At 39.7% G+C, this 17311-nt stretch overlaps 1 protein-coding gene across 6 annotated transcripts in view; it reads left to right on the top strand.

The window, feature by feature from the left end:
• Positions 1 to 17311, top strand: part of ptprk (protein tyrosine phosphatase receptor type K) — a 119509-nt gene that overhangs the window by 73436 nt on the left and 28762 nt on the right. For all 6 annotated transcript variants that reach the window (XM_040124840.1, XM_040124842.1, XM_040124843.1 and 3 more), the window contains 10 exons: positions 267 to 447; positions 9248 to 9430; positions 10253 to 10372; positions 10816 to 10925; positions 11035 to 11236; positions 11357 to 11462; positions 11622 to 11694; positions 11934 to 12056; positions 12794 to 12868; positions 13640 to 13676. In XM_040124840.1, coding sequence (XP_039980774.1) covers positions 267 to 447; positions 9248 to 9430; positions 10253 to 10372; positions 10816 to 10925; positions 11035 to 11236; positions 11357 to 11462; positions 11622 to 11694; positions 11934 to 12056; positions 12794 to 12868; positions 13640 to 13676 — 1210 coding nt within the window. The remainder of the gene's footprint in view (positions 1 to 266; positions 448 to 9247; positions 9431 to 10252; positions 10373 to 10815; positions 10926 to 11034; positions 11237 to 11356; positions 11463 to 11621; positions 11695 to 11933; positions 12057 to 12793; positions 12869 to 13639; positions 13677 to 17311) is intronic.

Raw genomic sequence — 17311 nt, forward strand, 5'->3', positions numbered from 1 at the left:
GCCAGGTTAGCTGTTTCTCCTTGTTTGCACTCTTTATGCTAAGCTAAGTGAACAAGAATAGTATCCATATTTCCATCTATAACTGTCTGCAAGATATTCCAAGAGGTAAATATTTCAAACTGCATGAACAGCAATCTGATCTTGGTAAAGCGAGTAATGTTTTTAATTCTTAATTTGACATCTACATTAATACTCAGGACAAGTTCTGATTAATACCGAACACTTAAGTAACTATAACATGTAATGTTTGATTTTCTTTCATTCAGGTTGAGTACCGTATGACTTCGGGCAGCTGGACGGAGACTCACGCTGTGAACTCTCCCAATTATAAGTTATGGCATCTTGACCCGGACACAGAGTACGAGATCAGAGTCCTACTGACCAGACCAGGAGAGGGAGGGACAGGCAAACCTGGTCCGCCACTCATTACCAGGACCAAGTGTGCAGGTAGGCCATAGACACAGAAGTATTATGGAAAAATGTATCAGTTTTGTAATTACCATACGGTACACAGGACGTCAAATAAAGCTGGGATGAATTGAATGCAACCTATATAAGTTATACTTGTAGTCAGTTATATTCAACCCTCTATTTACTATAATGTATTTTGTAGAAGTGGATTATAAAGATATATGTCAACCTAAAACATGATAAACTCTATTCTGCAAGAAAAATGTAGGAAGCTTGGTCGATTTGTGTCTGCTGGTGCTCACAGCTTTTTCTGCCTGTGTGATTGTCTATCGATCTGTCCATCCGCTGTTGTTCTTTTTATTTTGGTATCTATATTTTAGTTGGTGGAGGGATATTCGACTATGAGCAGGCAGTGAGATGAGGGGAGAAAAGTAGCGAGGGTTAGAACTGGAGAAGAAAAGGAGAGGAGAGCCTGAGTCAGTCCGTGGTTGGTCAGTGATCTGAGAGAAGGAGTGATTAAACTACTGGGGGCTCTCTCCACCTTTCTCATTTTTTATCCTGCTTTTTTTTCCATCTCTCGCCTCATTCCTGTTTTCTCGCTGCCGCTCCTCCTTTCTCTCATATCTCCCATTCCTCCCTCTGTATCTCTCTCTCCACCTCGTTCCCTGTCGCTGCCTTTCCCTCTGTCTCACTGCCTCTCCCTCCCCATCTCTTTCTCTCTCTGTGGATCGATAGACGGAGGGCAGAAACACTTTCTGACATTTGTAGAAATAAACGACCGAAATATAAACACAGCTAGCCTGAGGGAGTGAGACAGTGAGCGAGAGAGGGTTGATATGAGAGGGAAAGAGACAGAAAGAAAAGAAATGAGCTTCAATGAGAAACAAAATAAGGCAGCGATGGAGAGATGATGAAAAACAATAAGGCTGGAAAAGAAAGAGAGGAGAGAATGATGAAACTGGAAAATGGAAATGAAAGAGGGATGAAAACTCATAAGCATGGGGCCTGACTGATGTCTGCCAACCTGCGTGTGTGTGAGTGAGTGTGCTTGAATGAATCTGTGTGTGTGTGTTTATTGACAGAGAGGAAGTCATAGACTCACGCATTGAACAGTTTCCTTTTTGACAGGAAGAGGAAATTAATCTTCATCTCCTCATTCACGCAGGATGGCATTTGTGTTAAAAGCTAACACTAATTTGCCGTTAACTCATCCACATAATGTGTTGGTATCAGACCAAAGCAGGGAAGTAGGGCTTATGAATTTAGAGGATTTTACATCAAATCATTCTGTGTATCTGAATACTTTTTGTCTACTGTCTAGAAAATAATCATGTATAAAGTGTATGCGAGATAATCGGAAGGGAAAAAAAATCTTGAATCTTTCATCATCTGCAGAGCGATTTCTACTCTAATGCATTTCCGGTACTGACACTGCACTAAATGTCCCCATGCGCAAAAATACCTAGTTTCAAAACAATTTTTAAAATGCAACCGCTGAGTGACGCTATTCCACTTCAGCGCTTAGGTTGGGTGCAGTGGCGACAGCCAGCCAAGAAATAGCACACAACCCCCCGCCCCTCGTAAATCCATAACTTGAAGTTTTGGTTTAAACACACAACATAGAACATGTTAATTAGTGAGAGGCGCTGGTAGGCAGATGTTGTTACCTTTGGACTAGCTGTTTCTTCCTGTTTCCAGTCTTAAGGCTAAGCTAACCAGGTGTTGGCTGTAGCATCATATTTAGCGTTCAGATATAAGAGTGGTATTGATCAAAGGTCCACAATACTACGTGATTTAGACCTAATTACTTACACTATAAATAAACTTAATATACATTTACACCACAAGGTAACAAACCTGAGTGGTTATTACTGGGATATTTTGCTGACTCTATATTTATTGTGGTGATATCTTCCTACTTGTCGCTCTGTTTCTGTTTTCAGTGTGACTGGGTCAGTCACATTCAGACGCAGACACACACACACACACACACACACAAACACACACACACACACACACACACACACACACACACACACACAAACACACACTAACACACACATATGTATGTACACACACTTATGGAGTTTCATGTGTTTGTTGAGAGAGTGAGACAGACACACGCGGGGTAGAAATGTTATTTAAATGGTAATGATTCCTTTGCTTTTACTGTTTGGTTAGGTTTGTCTGATCCAACCGCCTGTAGTTTACTGAATATTTAGTTCAACACAATATAATGAAGACATGCTCACACACTCACACAGTGAAATGTGTGCACAAACACCAGGCCTAAACCCTATCTATCACCACACAAAACACTGTTTAATTAAAAACCAATAAAGTTGATAAAATACAAAGCAGAAATCACACACACTGCAGAGCAGTTGATGTGATACTACGCAGGATTACATTTCTTCTTCTCTCTTCACTCCTCTTTTCATCTCTTCCAACGCACTTTTTTATTTCTTTTCTATCTACTTCTTTCTCATGCTCCCTCTGTCTCTCCCACTCTTCTTGATTTTTCTCCTGTGGTGATTTATTGCTCTGTCTGAAGGGTAAAAAATAATCAACTTGAAGTGAAGAGCTAGTGAGAGTGTGTGTTTTGTGCACACGTGTGTGGTGTGTGTGTGTGTGTGTGTGTGTGTGTGTGTGTGTGTGTGTGTGTGTGTGTTTGGGGTGATCGTGTGGGTGGTTGGGTGTGATAGAAGAAGGTGATGAAGTAGCTTTAATCCAAATCCAGAATTTTCTGCTGAAAACCTCTTGGTCATGGCAGGTTTCACACACACACACACACACACACACACACACACACACACACACACACACACACACACACATAGTAAAACACACATGGACACACACTAAAACCATAGTTACACAGGCATAAGCACACACAGAAGAGAAGACACTAAGAGGTATCGAGATGGAGAGAAATGTCCAGACACACACACACACACAGTTCAGAAGAGTCACAGTATTTCTCCTATGTTGCACGAACTCAGCATCACTCGGATTAATGGAAGAATGGAATCACAAAACACACATTTCCAGACACACGTGCACAGATGCTGTAGGAATCGCACACAATTTATCACATCTACTTCTTTATATATGTGAAAACACATACATACACAGTCAGCAGGACGACGCTTTAAGGGTCAGGTCCTTGAAATAGCAGCCAGTAGATTTACAGACGCAGTACTGTCCGGTGTGTGTGTGTGTGTGTGTGTGTGTGTGTGTGTGTGTGAGAGATACTGTCAGTTTTACAATGATGATCTGTTTGTGTGTTTGCATGTGTCTGCGGTCGTTTATGTGGTGTAAATTGGTTTGACCAAGGTTCACATAATTTGTTTTGCATGGATAATTCTCTGGCCTTTAACAGGCACCTGCAGATTTTGTAGATTTGGGGGAAAAAAACCTTGAACTCTGTTGTGTATTGTGTATAAATCTAAGGGGCTTTGGGGGAGTTGGGAAGATATAGTTCAAAGGCAAAACATGACACATTATCAGAAGGAAAATATTCCATTAATTAAAAGCATGACATTAAAACATTAAAGGCAACAACATTAAAAACAGCAACAAAAAAGGGTGAAGATTTGTGGCTGTGATTTTTGCTGAGCTGCAAAAAAACTTTATATATAAACTCTATATATATTATATTTCTTATAATAAACTTAATGTGCGTTACATTGAAATACGAACAGTTACAAGTAACATGCACAGAAGAATACAATAGACTGCACCTTTATTGCCATAATACTGTATGGGTGAGTGTGATTGTACTCCTAATCGATAAGTCTGATGATGTATCTATATTTTTCTTCTCTTCACCAAATGCCATGAAAAGATCAAAACCAACAATGAACTGATCCTACTAACAAGTATTACCTGTGTAGCCAAGGCTGATACAACTCATTCCGCTGTGCCTTACAGCCCTGTTGTCCAGAAACTATTAAAAACACACCAGATGACATTTTCCTTTATTTCCAAGAACCTGGGCATTGTAGTTTGTTTTGAGTCACTCCCGCGCAATCCTGCTGCTGTAAACACACCGGATTTGTACTAATTCGCCGCTGGAAAAAAGTCCCCCACAAATGCAATATTTACTCCTGAGTAACAGTTTAGTAAATCCTACGATGTCCAGCTGTTGTGGTAAATCCCTTAGCCTTATTTAAAAAAGAAAGTATACATGGGACCGGGTTCTAAAGATTTCCATCTTCAATGGGATCCAATGGGCTTGGTGCTGAGAGGCAGAGACCAGGTAGTGACGTCTTGTCATCCTTTTCCTTGAAAGGACATCTGCTCTGCAGTGGCATATATTTTTTAATGAGTTTTTGAAGTTTGGTTGTGTGCATCTTTTTATAATTAGGCTTCAATCTCGAATACTTCGAAGTGTGTTTAGTTACTCCTCATTGCCTTTTTCAAACTTTTCTTTGTAAATATAGATGTTTGGAAATGTTATTTTATTCATGAGCTTTTCCGTGTCATCATCACAAGGTATAATTTTTTTTTCTTTTTCTGAGCATTTCTTGATTTCAAACAAATACCCCACACTGAATTATAGCGATACCATTTTTGAGTTTTACAAGACAATTGGAGTTGTTGAGTTTATAATTAGCCTCAGCACAGGCAAATCAGAATCAAATTCCATGTAGCTTGCAAGTGCAAATTGAAAACATGGTGCAGTGTAAATTTGCACCTTTCATGTACTTAAATCTGGTCCAGAGAGAGACAGAGACATGCAGAGAGAATAAGAGATAGATACAGAATGAATGAACGGAGTTTCATTTGTTTTCCTCATGACAGTGGAAGGATTAACAGGAACTAATTGGACAGATTAACTTGGATTTAGCTGCATCTCCTGTCACCCTTTTTCTGTTTCCTCCCCTTCTATCCTCAACCCTTTCCATCCCTCTTTTCTTCTCGGCTTTTCTTTAAGCTCCCCTCTTTCCCGCTCTATGCTCTTTTCACTCTATATTTCTTGGCTCGTCCTAATGCTTCATGTAGAGGGACAGGTTTTTTTTTTCACCCTTAGCACAGTTCTATTTCATTTAGTTTTATTTCCTATCCTTTTGTTTTCCCTTCTTTAATTCCAACCTCTGGATTCTGCTGATATGAAGCTTGCCGTTCTTGGTGTTATTGTTGGTGTTTATTGGTATTGTTATTGTTTTCAAAGCTCCATCTGTGGAGAACAAAGCCTTTTAGTTCCAACATGAATCCAGCCATTTGTCTGTCTACCGGAGGAGGAGAAAAGGACAAGGCAGCCTCTGTGGTTTACCGTTGGACCAGGTCCCGCTCGACTCTGGCCACGTTCCAAACTAGTCATCGTCTTTTCCCGTTCTTCCTCACAGTCTCTCTCTTTCCCTCTCTCATCTTTCTCTCCCATTTCTCTCTCTGCTCCCTTTATCTTTCCCTCACTCCCTCCAGCCCCAGTTTCATTTTTCCTTCCAATGCTTTGTTATTACACTCTTCTTTACTCATTCTCTTTGCTACTCTCTTTGCCCGTTCCTTCTCTTTCTTTCTTTCTTTCCGTCGTTCTTTCTTTGTCCTTATCCTTTGATTGTTTCTCCTCCTACCATGCTCTACCTGCTTTCATTACCTCACAGTAAATAGACAGATAAGCAGCATTGCATTATGGGTCGTGGATTTTGAAATACAGGTTAGTGTGTGTGTGAGTTTGTATGTGTGTGTGTGTGTGTGTGTGTGTGTGTGTGTGTGTGTGTGTGTGTGTGTGTGTGTGTGTGTGAGACAGGCAGCTAGTCATATATTCTGTTTTAATTTCATGTTTAAGACCATCGTGTGAAGCAGTGTTAGCATCAAGAGACCCTGAAATCAATACCATATGTGTGTGTGTTTGTGTGTGTGTGTGTGTGTGTGTGTGTGTGTGTGTGTGTGTGTGTGTGTGTGTGTGTGTGTGTGTGTGTGTGTGTGTGTGTGTGTGTGTGTGTGTGTGTGTGTGAGTGCGTACATGTGTGTGCGTGTGTGTGTGTGTGTGTGCGTGCGTGTGTGTGTATCCTAATAGCCAGGTTTATGGTGAGGATCACAAATATTGATTTGAACAGGAAGAGAGACAGAGAGGAGGAGACCAAGACAAGTGAGGAAGAGACAGAGATAGAGGAGAGACAGGCAGAGAAAGCAGCAGGTCTCCCTCTCTCTCTATTTAAATGTCAACCATCTAATAACAGGCTGAGGCAAAAATGAAATGCTCTGACCCCTCAGCTATTAACACACAGACGCTGGCGTGCACACACACACACACACACAAACCCAGTTGAGCATAATATTTGCGCAGCAGCTGTGCAGACAAGTACCTGTCCGGGTTTCTACACAACCTTCCTTCTTCTCTTTTTTCTTTCTTGTTTTCTCCCATATGTCCATATGTGTCTTTATTAGTGAGCTATTTACATCTAAATGACTTAGCAAACCGCGCCATGTTTGTATTCTGCTTACAGCTCAGTGTGTGTCAGTGTGTATGAGAGTTGCGTTTGCCCTTGACAATACGCTCTTATTATGAGAAGTTTTATTAAGACCAGCACACGCACACACGCACATGCACACACACACACACACACACACACACGCTCACACGCTCACACACCTATACATGCTCTGCTTAGATTTAATCTTGATTCGGTCACAACCTGAAGCGCATATGTGTGTGTGTGTATGTGTGTTTGGGTAATAATCGAGTGTGAGAGTGGCTGTGCCTGTGAGTTTCTGTGCGTGTGTGTGTGTGTGTGTGTGAGTGACAGGAAGATAATGGGCTGTCAGAAGAAGCGACAAGTTTGTGTCCTTGCGTTGTCTCCTCTGAGAGAGGAAGACCCAGGGAAAAACAGAGAATGAGACAAGCAGGGGGCTATGGAGAGACTTGCATCTGTACTTGCGGTGAGCTTTTTATTAAAAAATCCTGGAAGGACATAAGGAAGAAGGAGGGTTACAGTGAGACAGAGACAGAAAGCGGAAGGTACATCAACAGGTGATAAAATGATATGTGCAAATGAAAACTTGTCAGTTTATGACAAGGAACAGTAAACAAACTTTTAATTAAACTCGTGAGTAATAGAGTCCACTTTAGTCTGGGGATGTCCAGATCCAATCTGAAAGATCGGTATCAGAGTTAATCAAGGCATATTTGGTACAGGCTGTATTGATCCGGAGCAGACTGATTTTCTTTATCATGATAACCTATTGCCCTCTCAGCTGCAAAAAATATAAAATCATCTGGTGTTACCTGAAAAATGCAGTTTTCTAAACCTTTCTTCAACTTGGCTTATGTTGTTTTCACTACAAGTACATTCTCTCAAGCTAGCTAAAATTAGCTCCACCAGGACCATCTACACCATTACTGTAAAATGCAACTTACACTGGTGGACCTGTAATCAAAGGGCCGGGATTTTTCAAACCCACAGAACTTTATTTGAAATTCCAGTCGAGATTCTAAAACCTCCCAAGGACACCAGACACTTCAGGATGAATTTGGGGGAAAGTTTATAAAAAGATTAGTAAATCATCTATCATATTTCACTATGAGTTAATGCTGTTGTAAAAAACACAGTTTTCTTAGGTTTAAATATTTTACTCATGTAAATATCATATAACCTTAAAGAAGTGTTAGGCCATGCAGGTACACATTTGATTTGAGTGCGTAAAGGTTTTTTTCAAAAATTATTCTTAATTAACAGGAGTGTTTAAGGAGTTGATCCATCAAGATTAAAAATTCTATTATATAACATACAGTATATTATTATACACTGCCAGGGGCTTGTGATACTTTATGTACATTTTGCTGATAAAACATACATATTAACATTATGCAGTAACATTTTAAATTTCACATGTAATGGAGTATTTTGGGTCCGAATGCTTCTTCCATTGCTTTCATACAGTTTCTCTGAAAACTGAATGAAGACCCAACGTGTGGTTCCATTTTTGAGAAGATGCCAGGCGTCAGCTCAGAGGCTAGCCCTGGCCACTAGTGTGAGTAGTAGATGGAGTAGTATGCCCAGTGGAGTAATAACAGCCCTCTTGATATCTGTTCATGTTAGAGAAGTGGTTCCGTCAGCTAATGAAATAGCTCTTCTGCATTTGATTGGTGGCCGGGACATATAGCTTTCCCGCAGAGAAGGGCAGCTCCTCTAGGCAGCTGGGTACCCACGACAGCTTGAGGAGTAGCTCCTCTATGCGAGGTGGTCCACCCTCACTGTTGAATGGCTGCGGTTTATTGCCTGTAATATAGCGGACTGATGTGAGCAGGCAGAGAGCAGAGTGGGAAAGGTTTGGTTTTGTGTTTGCAGTCTTGCCTCTGAGTGTGTGTGTGTGTGTGTGTGTGTCTGTGGTGTCTGTGTGTGCGTGAGTGTGAGTGTGTAGAAGTGGGTGGGGTCTGGTGGGTTATTGATCCAGTTAAATGAGCCAGTTAGGGTAATTAAAGAACTAAACAGGCAGGAGAGAAGGTAGATTATATTGACAATAGAAGTTCTGATTACAAATAAAGGATGGAAATCAAATACGTGCCTTGTAGAAGTTATTGTATTTGAAAAATAGTTGAACGGCAGTGAGGAGCAGAAATAGATGTTTGCAAAACCCTCGTTTTACTGAGGGAAACTGTTGACTCAGCACTCTTGGTCATTTTTTTGGCAACACAAAGTAGATTTGCTACATACTCACAGCTCACAAATTATACACCTTAGAAATTTTGTAGCTATTCTTGAAGTTCACTTAAGTCTCACTTCACAAGTAGATTCATCAGAAAACGTTTTGATTGTTTCCCCTAAACTGCAGTACTCCTTGCCACTGTGGTTGACCTCTTTTCTCTGTGTTCCTCTCCCTGTTTCTGTAGAACCTATGCGGACTCCTAAGAGGCTGAAGATTGCTGAGACCAGGTCTCGTCTGATAGCCGTGGACTGGGAATCCTTGGGTTACAACATCACTCGCTGTCACACCTTTAATGTCACCATATGTTACCATTATATGACTGCCAACAACCGCAGCAAGGCTGACTGCTTAGACATGGACCCTAAAGGTAATACTCAATATAATCTGATACAGGCTTCCTTACTGTGATTTATGTTTCTGTTTTACTGAATATGGCTCTATAAAAGAAGGCAGTATTTAATTTGCAAAGGCAGCATTATGGGTATGTTTTGTAAATTAATTTTTCATGACTAGTTAATAAAATACCAATACAAACGAAGCTGACTGAGAACTGTCTGGTTGACAAGCCAACAGCTCATGTAAATGCTGAAATACTGTATATCAGGAATATACTTGTCACCAGTGAGTAGTCTAGCGGTGAGTGGGCTGTTGATTCTCAGTGGGATTAGCAGTCACGACATCAGCAAACATTTCATTTTAACAGCAGCCATTTGATTCAATGTTAATATCAGAAACATTGGTTAAAAGCAAATATATGCAATACAATATCATATATATTCAAGGAGTTCTTGAAACCTTGTCACCAAATATCGGTGAAAATCTTATCTACCTACACTAGGAATGACATGCACTGCTGATCTGACAGGAGCGGTATTAATGCACTTAGAGGTGACACAATCAATAAATGATTGATTTGTCAATTGACAGAAAATGGATTGGCAACTATTTTGAATCGATTGCTTATTTAAGTTCATTTTCAAGCATAAATGTTGCTTGTTACAGCATTTGCAATCTAAGGATTTACAGATTTTTTTTCTGTTTTATATCGCTGTAAACTGAATGTGTTTGGTTCTTAGACTAAATCAATAGAAAAATAATCGTTATTTTCAGCCTTAAATGCATTAACAATTGTCAAACGTTGTTTTACAAGAGACTTTTTTTTTTTTTTTCCTTTTTCTTTTCTTCTCAGCACCACGCCACCTGGTGGGAAACCTGCCACCCTATACCAACGTCAGTCTGAAGATGATTCTGACCAATCCAGAGGGACGGAAAGAGAGTGATGAGACCATCATACAAACAGATGAAGATGGTGCGAAAATACACTTTATTTATTTATTCAGTCAGTCATTAATTTCTTTATTATTTCATTCAAAAATGTATTTATTTATTGTTTGTATTTTAGCTTTTGCAATAAGGGTTAGAATAAAAAGATAATGACTGTAATGCTGTGATGCTTATTTTCAGAGTGTATTTACAGGTACTTTTACAGTTTAGGTAACACAACAGGTGCTGTTGGGAAGTGAAATGAAGTACAAAAAAAGCACAAAACAATTCCATGACTAGTGCTAGGATGTTGTGAATTATCAAGGCATGTCGCATCCTACTTGTTCTCTTGATGTTTTTGGGAAAACTGTATTAAATAGGAAAGGTCTTGAATTCAAACTACGCAACGCACTTCAGCAAGTCACTGCTGTGTGTATTCCTGTTCATTTCATTAGCATTGTGTAATTCTATCTGTGTATGTGTTAACAGTTCCCGGTCCAGTTCCCAGTCAGTCACTAAGAGCGACTCCCTTTGAGGACAGAATTCTTCTTTACTGGAAGGAACCAGCTGAACCCAATGGAGTCATCATACAGTATGAGGTACTACTACTAGTAGCAGTAGTGCGAGCTGTCGTAAGGAGCCAAAATAGCAACATACTCAATTGGAGAAATGTTAAAAACTGGTTTCTGTCTCTCTGCAACTTCTCAGATCAGCTACAGCGGTGTGCGTTCATTTGACCCTTCGGTGCCCCTCCAGCGGCCGGGGCTAACAGTGTCTCTGCCCTCGAACGCCACCTATCACCTGTTTTCCCAGCTCCACCCGGGCGTCACATACCATCTCTCCATACGAGCTTCCACCTCCAAAGGATTCGGTCCTGCAACCACGCTCAACGTAACTACTAACATTTCAGGTAGAAAAATAAGTTTTGATATGTTTTATTATCACAAATTTTTGATTTTAAACACCACATTTAGATGGATAGCGAGGTGATGCGTGTAGACTAATACCGGGTCTGATGCTCGTTCCTCAGCCCCGACAATAGATGAGTACGATGGGTCAGAAGCCTTTCTGAATGAAACTGCAACAACCATCACTGTGCTGCTCAAACCTGCCCAGGCCAAAGGAGCACCTATAAGGTACTCTGTGCACACACACACACACACACACACACACACACACATATATATATACATATATAGTATACAGTATACAGTACATACCCAAACCCAGGCTTTTGTCACGCCAGCCTGTAAAAAACAGATGTTTTACTTTTTACGTTGTCTACTTGTCTGCAGTGCGTACCAGATTGTGGTGGAGGAAGTGAATCCTCAGCGGACACGACGTCAAGCTTCCTCTGACTGTTACGAGGTGACTATTAATCTGTTCTACATGTGTGTAACGAGCCATGCATACAGTTATTTATTTGTTAACATGCCTTTTCATTACAAAAAAAGATTCATTATAGAGTAGATAATCGTTATTTGGCTCTATAGACCATTAGATCCCAACTCTTATAAACCAGAGGTATTAATTTGCATTGCTTTCTTTTCTTTTCAGTCAGATTTATTGTCATATTACTTTTAATGGAAAATATTCCTCTTCCCCAGGTTCCAGTTTCCTACCACAGCGCGTCTAGCGGTGGATCTCCATATTATTATGCTGCCCAGCTGTCCCCCAGCAACCTGCCTGAGCCGCTCCCCTTCACTGTGGGAGACAACAAGACATATCAGGCAAGTCTCCTTACCTGAGCCACATATTCTTTACAACAGCAAAAATCTCAAGTGAAAATTCAAGCAAGTCAAATTGAAATCCTGATAACCTTTAATACAGAAGCAAATACTCTGTAGCACATTCACAGGAAAAAAGGCAACAGACAAGGGGGAAATCACAGTGGTTTTATTCTTAAACATGGTTAAACCTACAACTAGAAATCTCACAGAGAAAACATACATTAGGCATTGTTATTTCCTCATTCAAACAACATAAAAAAGCTTTTCCCATGGTCATCACCTATATTTCCATCAGATTAAAATAAATGAAAATGAAAGAAATGGTGAATTATCATTCTTACAATTTGGATTTTTTTTACATTATAAGCAAATGAGATATAACATGTTAATTTGTTAGCTTTAGAGGTGCTGGTAGGTGGATTTTGTTACCTTTGAACTGTCTAGAGTCTTTGTGCTAAGCTAAGTTAGCCGTCTGCTGGGCGAGGAGTCACATTTGTCATACAGATATGAGAGTGGCGCCACTCTTCTTATCTAACTTTCGGCAAGAAAATAAAAAATAAACGTATTTTCCAAAATGTTGAATTTCTCCTTTAACAAAATTTGAGATATGCTCCTAACTAACAAACAGAAAAACCAAAGGGACAGAAAAATATCCTCTTTAGCTGAGATAATAATTAAAATCAGTGCCAATATTTCACCTCATATAAAGTTGATGATCACTTTTTTTCAATTCCCAGGGTTTCTGGAATCCTCCGCTGGCTCCAAGGAAGAACTACAACATCTACCTTCAAGCTGTCAGCAGCACAGAGCGGGTAAATACATATTTATTCACATGAAGACAGACTAAACACACAGGATTTGAACAGGACATGACCTGCACACAGAAAAGTATCTGGACGGTGACACAATTTTCCCAATTTCTCCCCGTACACCATCACGATGGATTTGAAACAAAGCCATCAAGATGTGACTGAAGTGTAGACTTTCAGCTTTAATTCACGGGTTTAACAAAAAATATCGCATTGACCATTTAAGAATTACAGCCATTTTTATACATAGTCCCTCATGTTCAGAGGCTCAAAAGTAACTGGACAATTGACAGTTAATCAGTTTCATGGCCTTCGTGGCCTTGTCCTTCGTTATTTCATGACAAGTTACGCAGATAAAATGTCTGGATTTGAATCCTAGTTTTGAATTTGGGGGGTTTTGTTAAACCCCTTGAATTAAAGCCGACAGTTTACACTTCACTCGCATCTTGATTGGTTCATTTCAAATCCATCGTGGTGGTGTACAAAGGCAAAATTATAAAAAAATGGTGTCACTGTCCAAATACTTATGGACCTGACTGTTTACTCTATGCATACTTTGAAAGAGAACTAACCAGACTACATTACAGCTGTTGACTGCGAGCAGTTAGGACTTCTGAAAGTATGGGAATCTGTAAATAAAACTTAAAGCACACATAATTCACACTTCTTAAACCCACAATATTTAACATATAAAGTCACATTGTCTTGGTTAATGCTGTAGCGTGTTACTTGTGGACTTGGGACTCGTTGATCTTATTGTGCCTTTTTCTTCAGGAAACTAAGACGCAATGTCTGAGGCTGGCTACTAAAGGTAAGAGCACACTGTTCCATGCTACTTTCCACCTTAAAAAAGACCTAATCTCAATGTTAATTTGATGATCAGATAAGTCTCAGAAGAAGAAAAAAAGTTTCCAGAATTTGCTACATTCTTATGTGTTTGGTGTCTGGTCAACAATGCTTATCTTCTGTGGTTAAACGGCTCAGTGACCTTTTGTTATGATTGATATTACAGATTGATTATTACAGATACAATCTGTGCAAACAATCTGATCAGTCCCCTTACTTGTGTGTGTGGCAGGCATGTTCGATGGAGAACAGTCCGTTCCTGTATCATATTAGTGCATGTTAGAGAGAGACAACACGTTCATGTTATATGTGTTTTCCATGCACATTTAGCCCCTGCATGCGCACAGAGTCTAAATGTCATATTTTTGCTGGCAGCCATATGTTGATAGATTATCGGACTGGTTTTAAATGGTGTGGAGTTAATCCACGGGCAACCTCACACAAGCACACACACGCGTGGAAACACAAACAACTGCACACACACACCGCACTGTTTTCAGGAAAGATTTTTAGAAATGCAGCTGTAGGATCAGAGTTTAGCCCTGTGGGATAAGGACAGTGATAAACAGAAAAATACATTGCCATGTTTTCAATGAAATTGACAATCCTGCGCAGATGTGTGGCTCGGAGCGTAAAGCTTCAAAGAACAGTGAGGACATTCTAATGTTCATTTGGGTAGTAATGTAGAACCATAAGGCAAACAACACTTTGTTTTTTTTTAATGTATGCAAGAGGCGTAGCACAATAGCAATCGTCATGTCTATTTGTTGAACAAACGACAGTCAACCAGGGTTGCCTCCATGGATTATTTTCATGATCGATTAATCTGCCAGGCAGGTTTTCAGTTGGTTTTGTCAATGAAACATCTGAAGATTGATTTAAAAAAAATGCCCAGAATGATTTCCACAGTGACAATATCAAATTGCTTGTTTTGTCTGACCAGCAGTCCAAAACTCAGGTATATTCAATATACAAAAAGATAAAACGAAGAAAAGCAGCAGATCATTACAGTTGAGGAGTTGGAAATGTTTGGCATTTTGGCTTGAAAACGCTTGGAACGACTCATCGATTATCAAAATAGACAATTCATTTTTAGTCAGTCAACTTATTGATTAATCAACAAAACGTTTCAGCTCTACAGTCAACAGTCAGTCTTAGTACTAGTGAACTAAAGATATTTTTGTAGTGAAAAGACAAGTTTTCGACTTTTCCTGCTCAACTAATGGTCCTTGCTTTGACCTCCTCGTGCTGGAGGATCATAAAACTAGGAAGTAAAAATGACAAAATCTTTAGCACAATCACTGTAACGACTACAGAATGAATCATTGTGGTGATTAAGTTGTGTATTTGTATAAAAGTCCATCCAGGGGAGGGCATTGCAAACTAGCTTAGGCGATAGATACTGTGGTATATGACTTTGCTCCATGTTACATATGTGCACCTATAAAAATAAACATCAAACAAAATAATAAAATAAGGGCCAGGTTAAAAAGAATTGGAGTTGCTCTATAAATTCAGATAATTGTAGTCAACATAAAAATGCACATGCTCATGAGCGAGGCCTTCCTGTTGATAGGAGCTCACATGTGTTTTCTTTAGGTCATACAGTTCAATATGATTGTGTAGACGTAAGCAGGTAGGCTCATAGGAAATCGACCCCATGGTACGGATCAAAGGCGTGGTTCAATCCCTCTCCTGCCTGTCGGGAGTCATGTTTCCACCGTAAAATGACGGAAAATGTGGCAAGTTACTGTTTTTCCGGTATCATCGTATTTCAAGAACTGCTGCTGGTTGTAGTCACTGGAACAGGTGGTGACTGCACTCCAAAGCTGCTAGAAAGAGATGACGCTCTGTCTCTCCAGCCTGAGGAGGTCTGAGTGAGGCTGAAAGACTTTGGAGAGGATTTCAGATTTTTTTTTTTTTTATATAATAAAGGGGAGAAAGACACACTAATGGACAGAGAGGTCAGACGACTGTCCCCTCTTTCTCTCCCTGTCCCTCTGCATGTCTGTGTGTGTGCGCTCAACCGCGCATCCGGGAGGGAGGATTAAGTGATGGTGGTCCTATTGGGTCATCTGGGGTATTGTGTATTGTCATTGCTGCCTCAGGGCGTTTTGTGTGTGTGTGTGTGTGTGTGTGTGTGTGTGTGTGTGTGTGTGCTTGTGCGTGTGTGTGGCTGCGTGGGTAAGTTGCGAGTGTTAGTGTACTGACCTGGATAATTTTTACGGACATTAAGAGCTACCGCCGACATTATGAGGTCAGGCTCAGAACCCCTTTAAAGTTTGCTTTTCTTTTGTTTATTATGTCTTGTTTGGTACCCATTTCCCATGTAATTACCAAATAGCTTCTTCGCCTCACAGTTATGGGGGAAAAAAAAAACAGTCGAAACCAGCACAGCAAATCTGATGCAGATTTGTGTCATTAACCAAAAAATCATCAGGGAAATTTAATACTGTCCCAAATGCCCAAATAATATGGAGTCACAGGGAGAAGCGCAAGATTTTTAACCTTGTTTAACATGGAACAGTGATTTGGTGGTGGCTAAATACTCAAACAAAAGTGACCAAGATTTTCGTAAATAACTATAACCTTACTGATAGTGGATGTTTGAGGCTGAGACTAATAGTCACATTGAAAAGTTTTTGTTTAAAAAATCCAATAATTATACTTCAGCCGGTAGTCTGTTTTTTTTTTTCATAAACTCGAATATAAAATATGAGGGATCCCTTCAATCTTTTTTTTCTAAGAATTGTGACCATTATATGTGCTTAGAAGGAATTTTATGAGCAAAAAATAAATTATTCAGTGCTGGACAAACGATGTGATGGAGATGCTGCTTCTTAACTACCTTAAACATATTTTGGGAATTTCTGTACCACAGTGTCCTGTCACTTCTTCACCCACACGTGAAGGGCTACATCTTCACGTCTGTAAGAGTTCTGAACGTCACATTGAAATGTTTCTAATAATCTTATACTCATATAGTATTCTCTGTATATTCACGAAGCTTGACATGTGACAAGGTGACGTGTTCCTTCATAACAATGAACATAGAAAATAGTTGCTTGTCTTTGAGTAATATTTACTAAAAACTACAATGCCCAGCTGTTTAGGGAAACTATGTAGGCTATTTTTTAAAATATAAAAACTAAATAAAGATAAAATAAAAACTATACATTTATGACCTGTTTTTAAAGTTTTATCACTTCAGTGGGATCAAATGGGCTTAGGGCGAGGTAGGAGACAGTACTGAGAGAGACTTCCTTTTGTGGAATTTGCTGACAATAAGAAAACTTTCAACCTTATCCTCTAAAAGCAATATTTTTGGATGACACAGTACTGCTCATGATTCACCTATCAATCCGAGGCCTAAACTACGCTCTAGCGTAATATTGTTACATAATGATATGGGCACATTTCAAAGATTTCAGTGGCAGAAACATTTTATAACAAAATAATATGTTAAGGTCCCAAATACTGAGGGAGATAAAGAGAGAGGGGGAGATTATGTTTATTTTGTTGATATTCAGCTTTAGAAGTGGATTACTATTTGATAGATGTATTGCATTATGTTGAGTTTTGTGCACGTCTTTGTGTTGG

Source organism: Xiphias gladius, chromosome 4, assembly GCF_016859285.1.
Source record: "Xiphias gladius isolate SHS-SW01 ecotype Sanya breed wild chromosome 4, ASM1685928v1, whole genome shotgun sequence".
NCBI classification, from domain to species: domain Eukaryota; kingdom Metazoa; phylum Chordata; class Actinopteri; order Istiophoriformes; family Xiphiidae; genus Xiphias; species Xiphias gladius.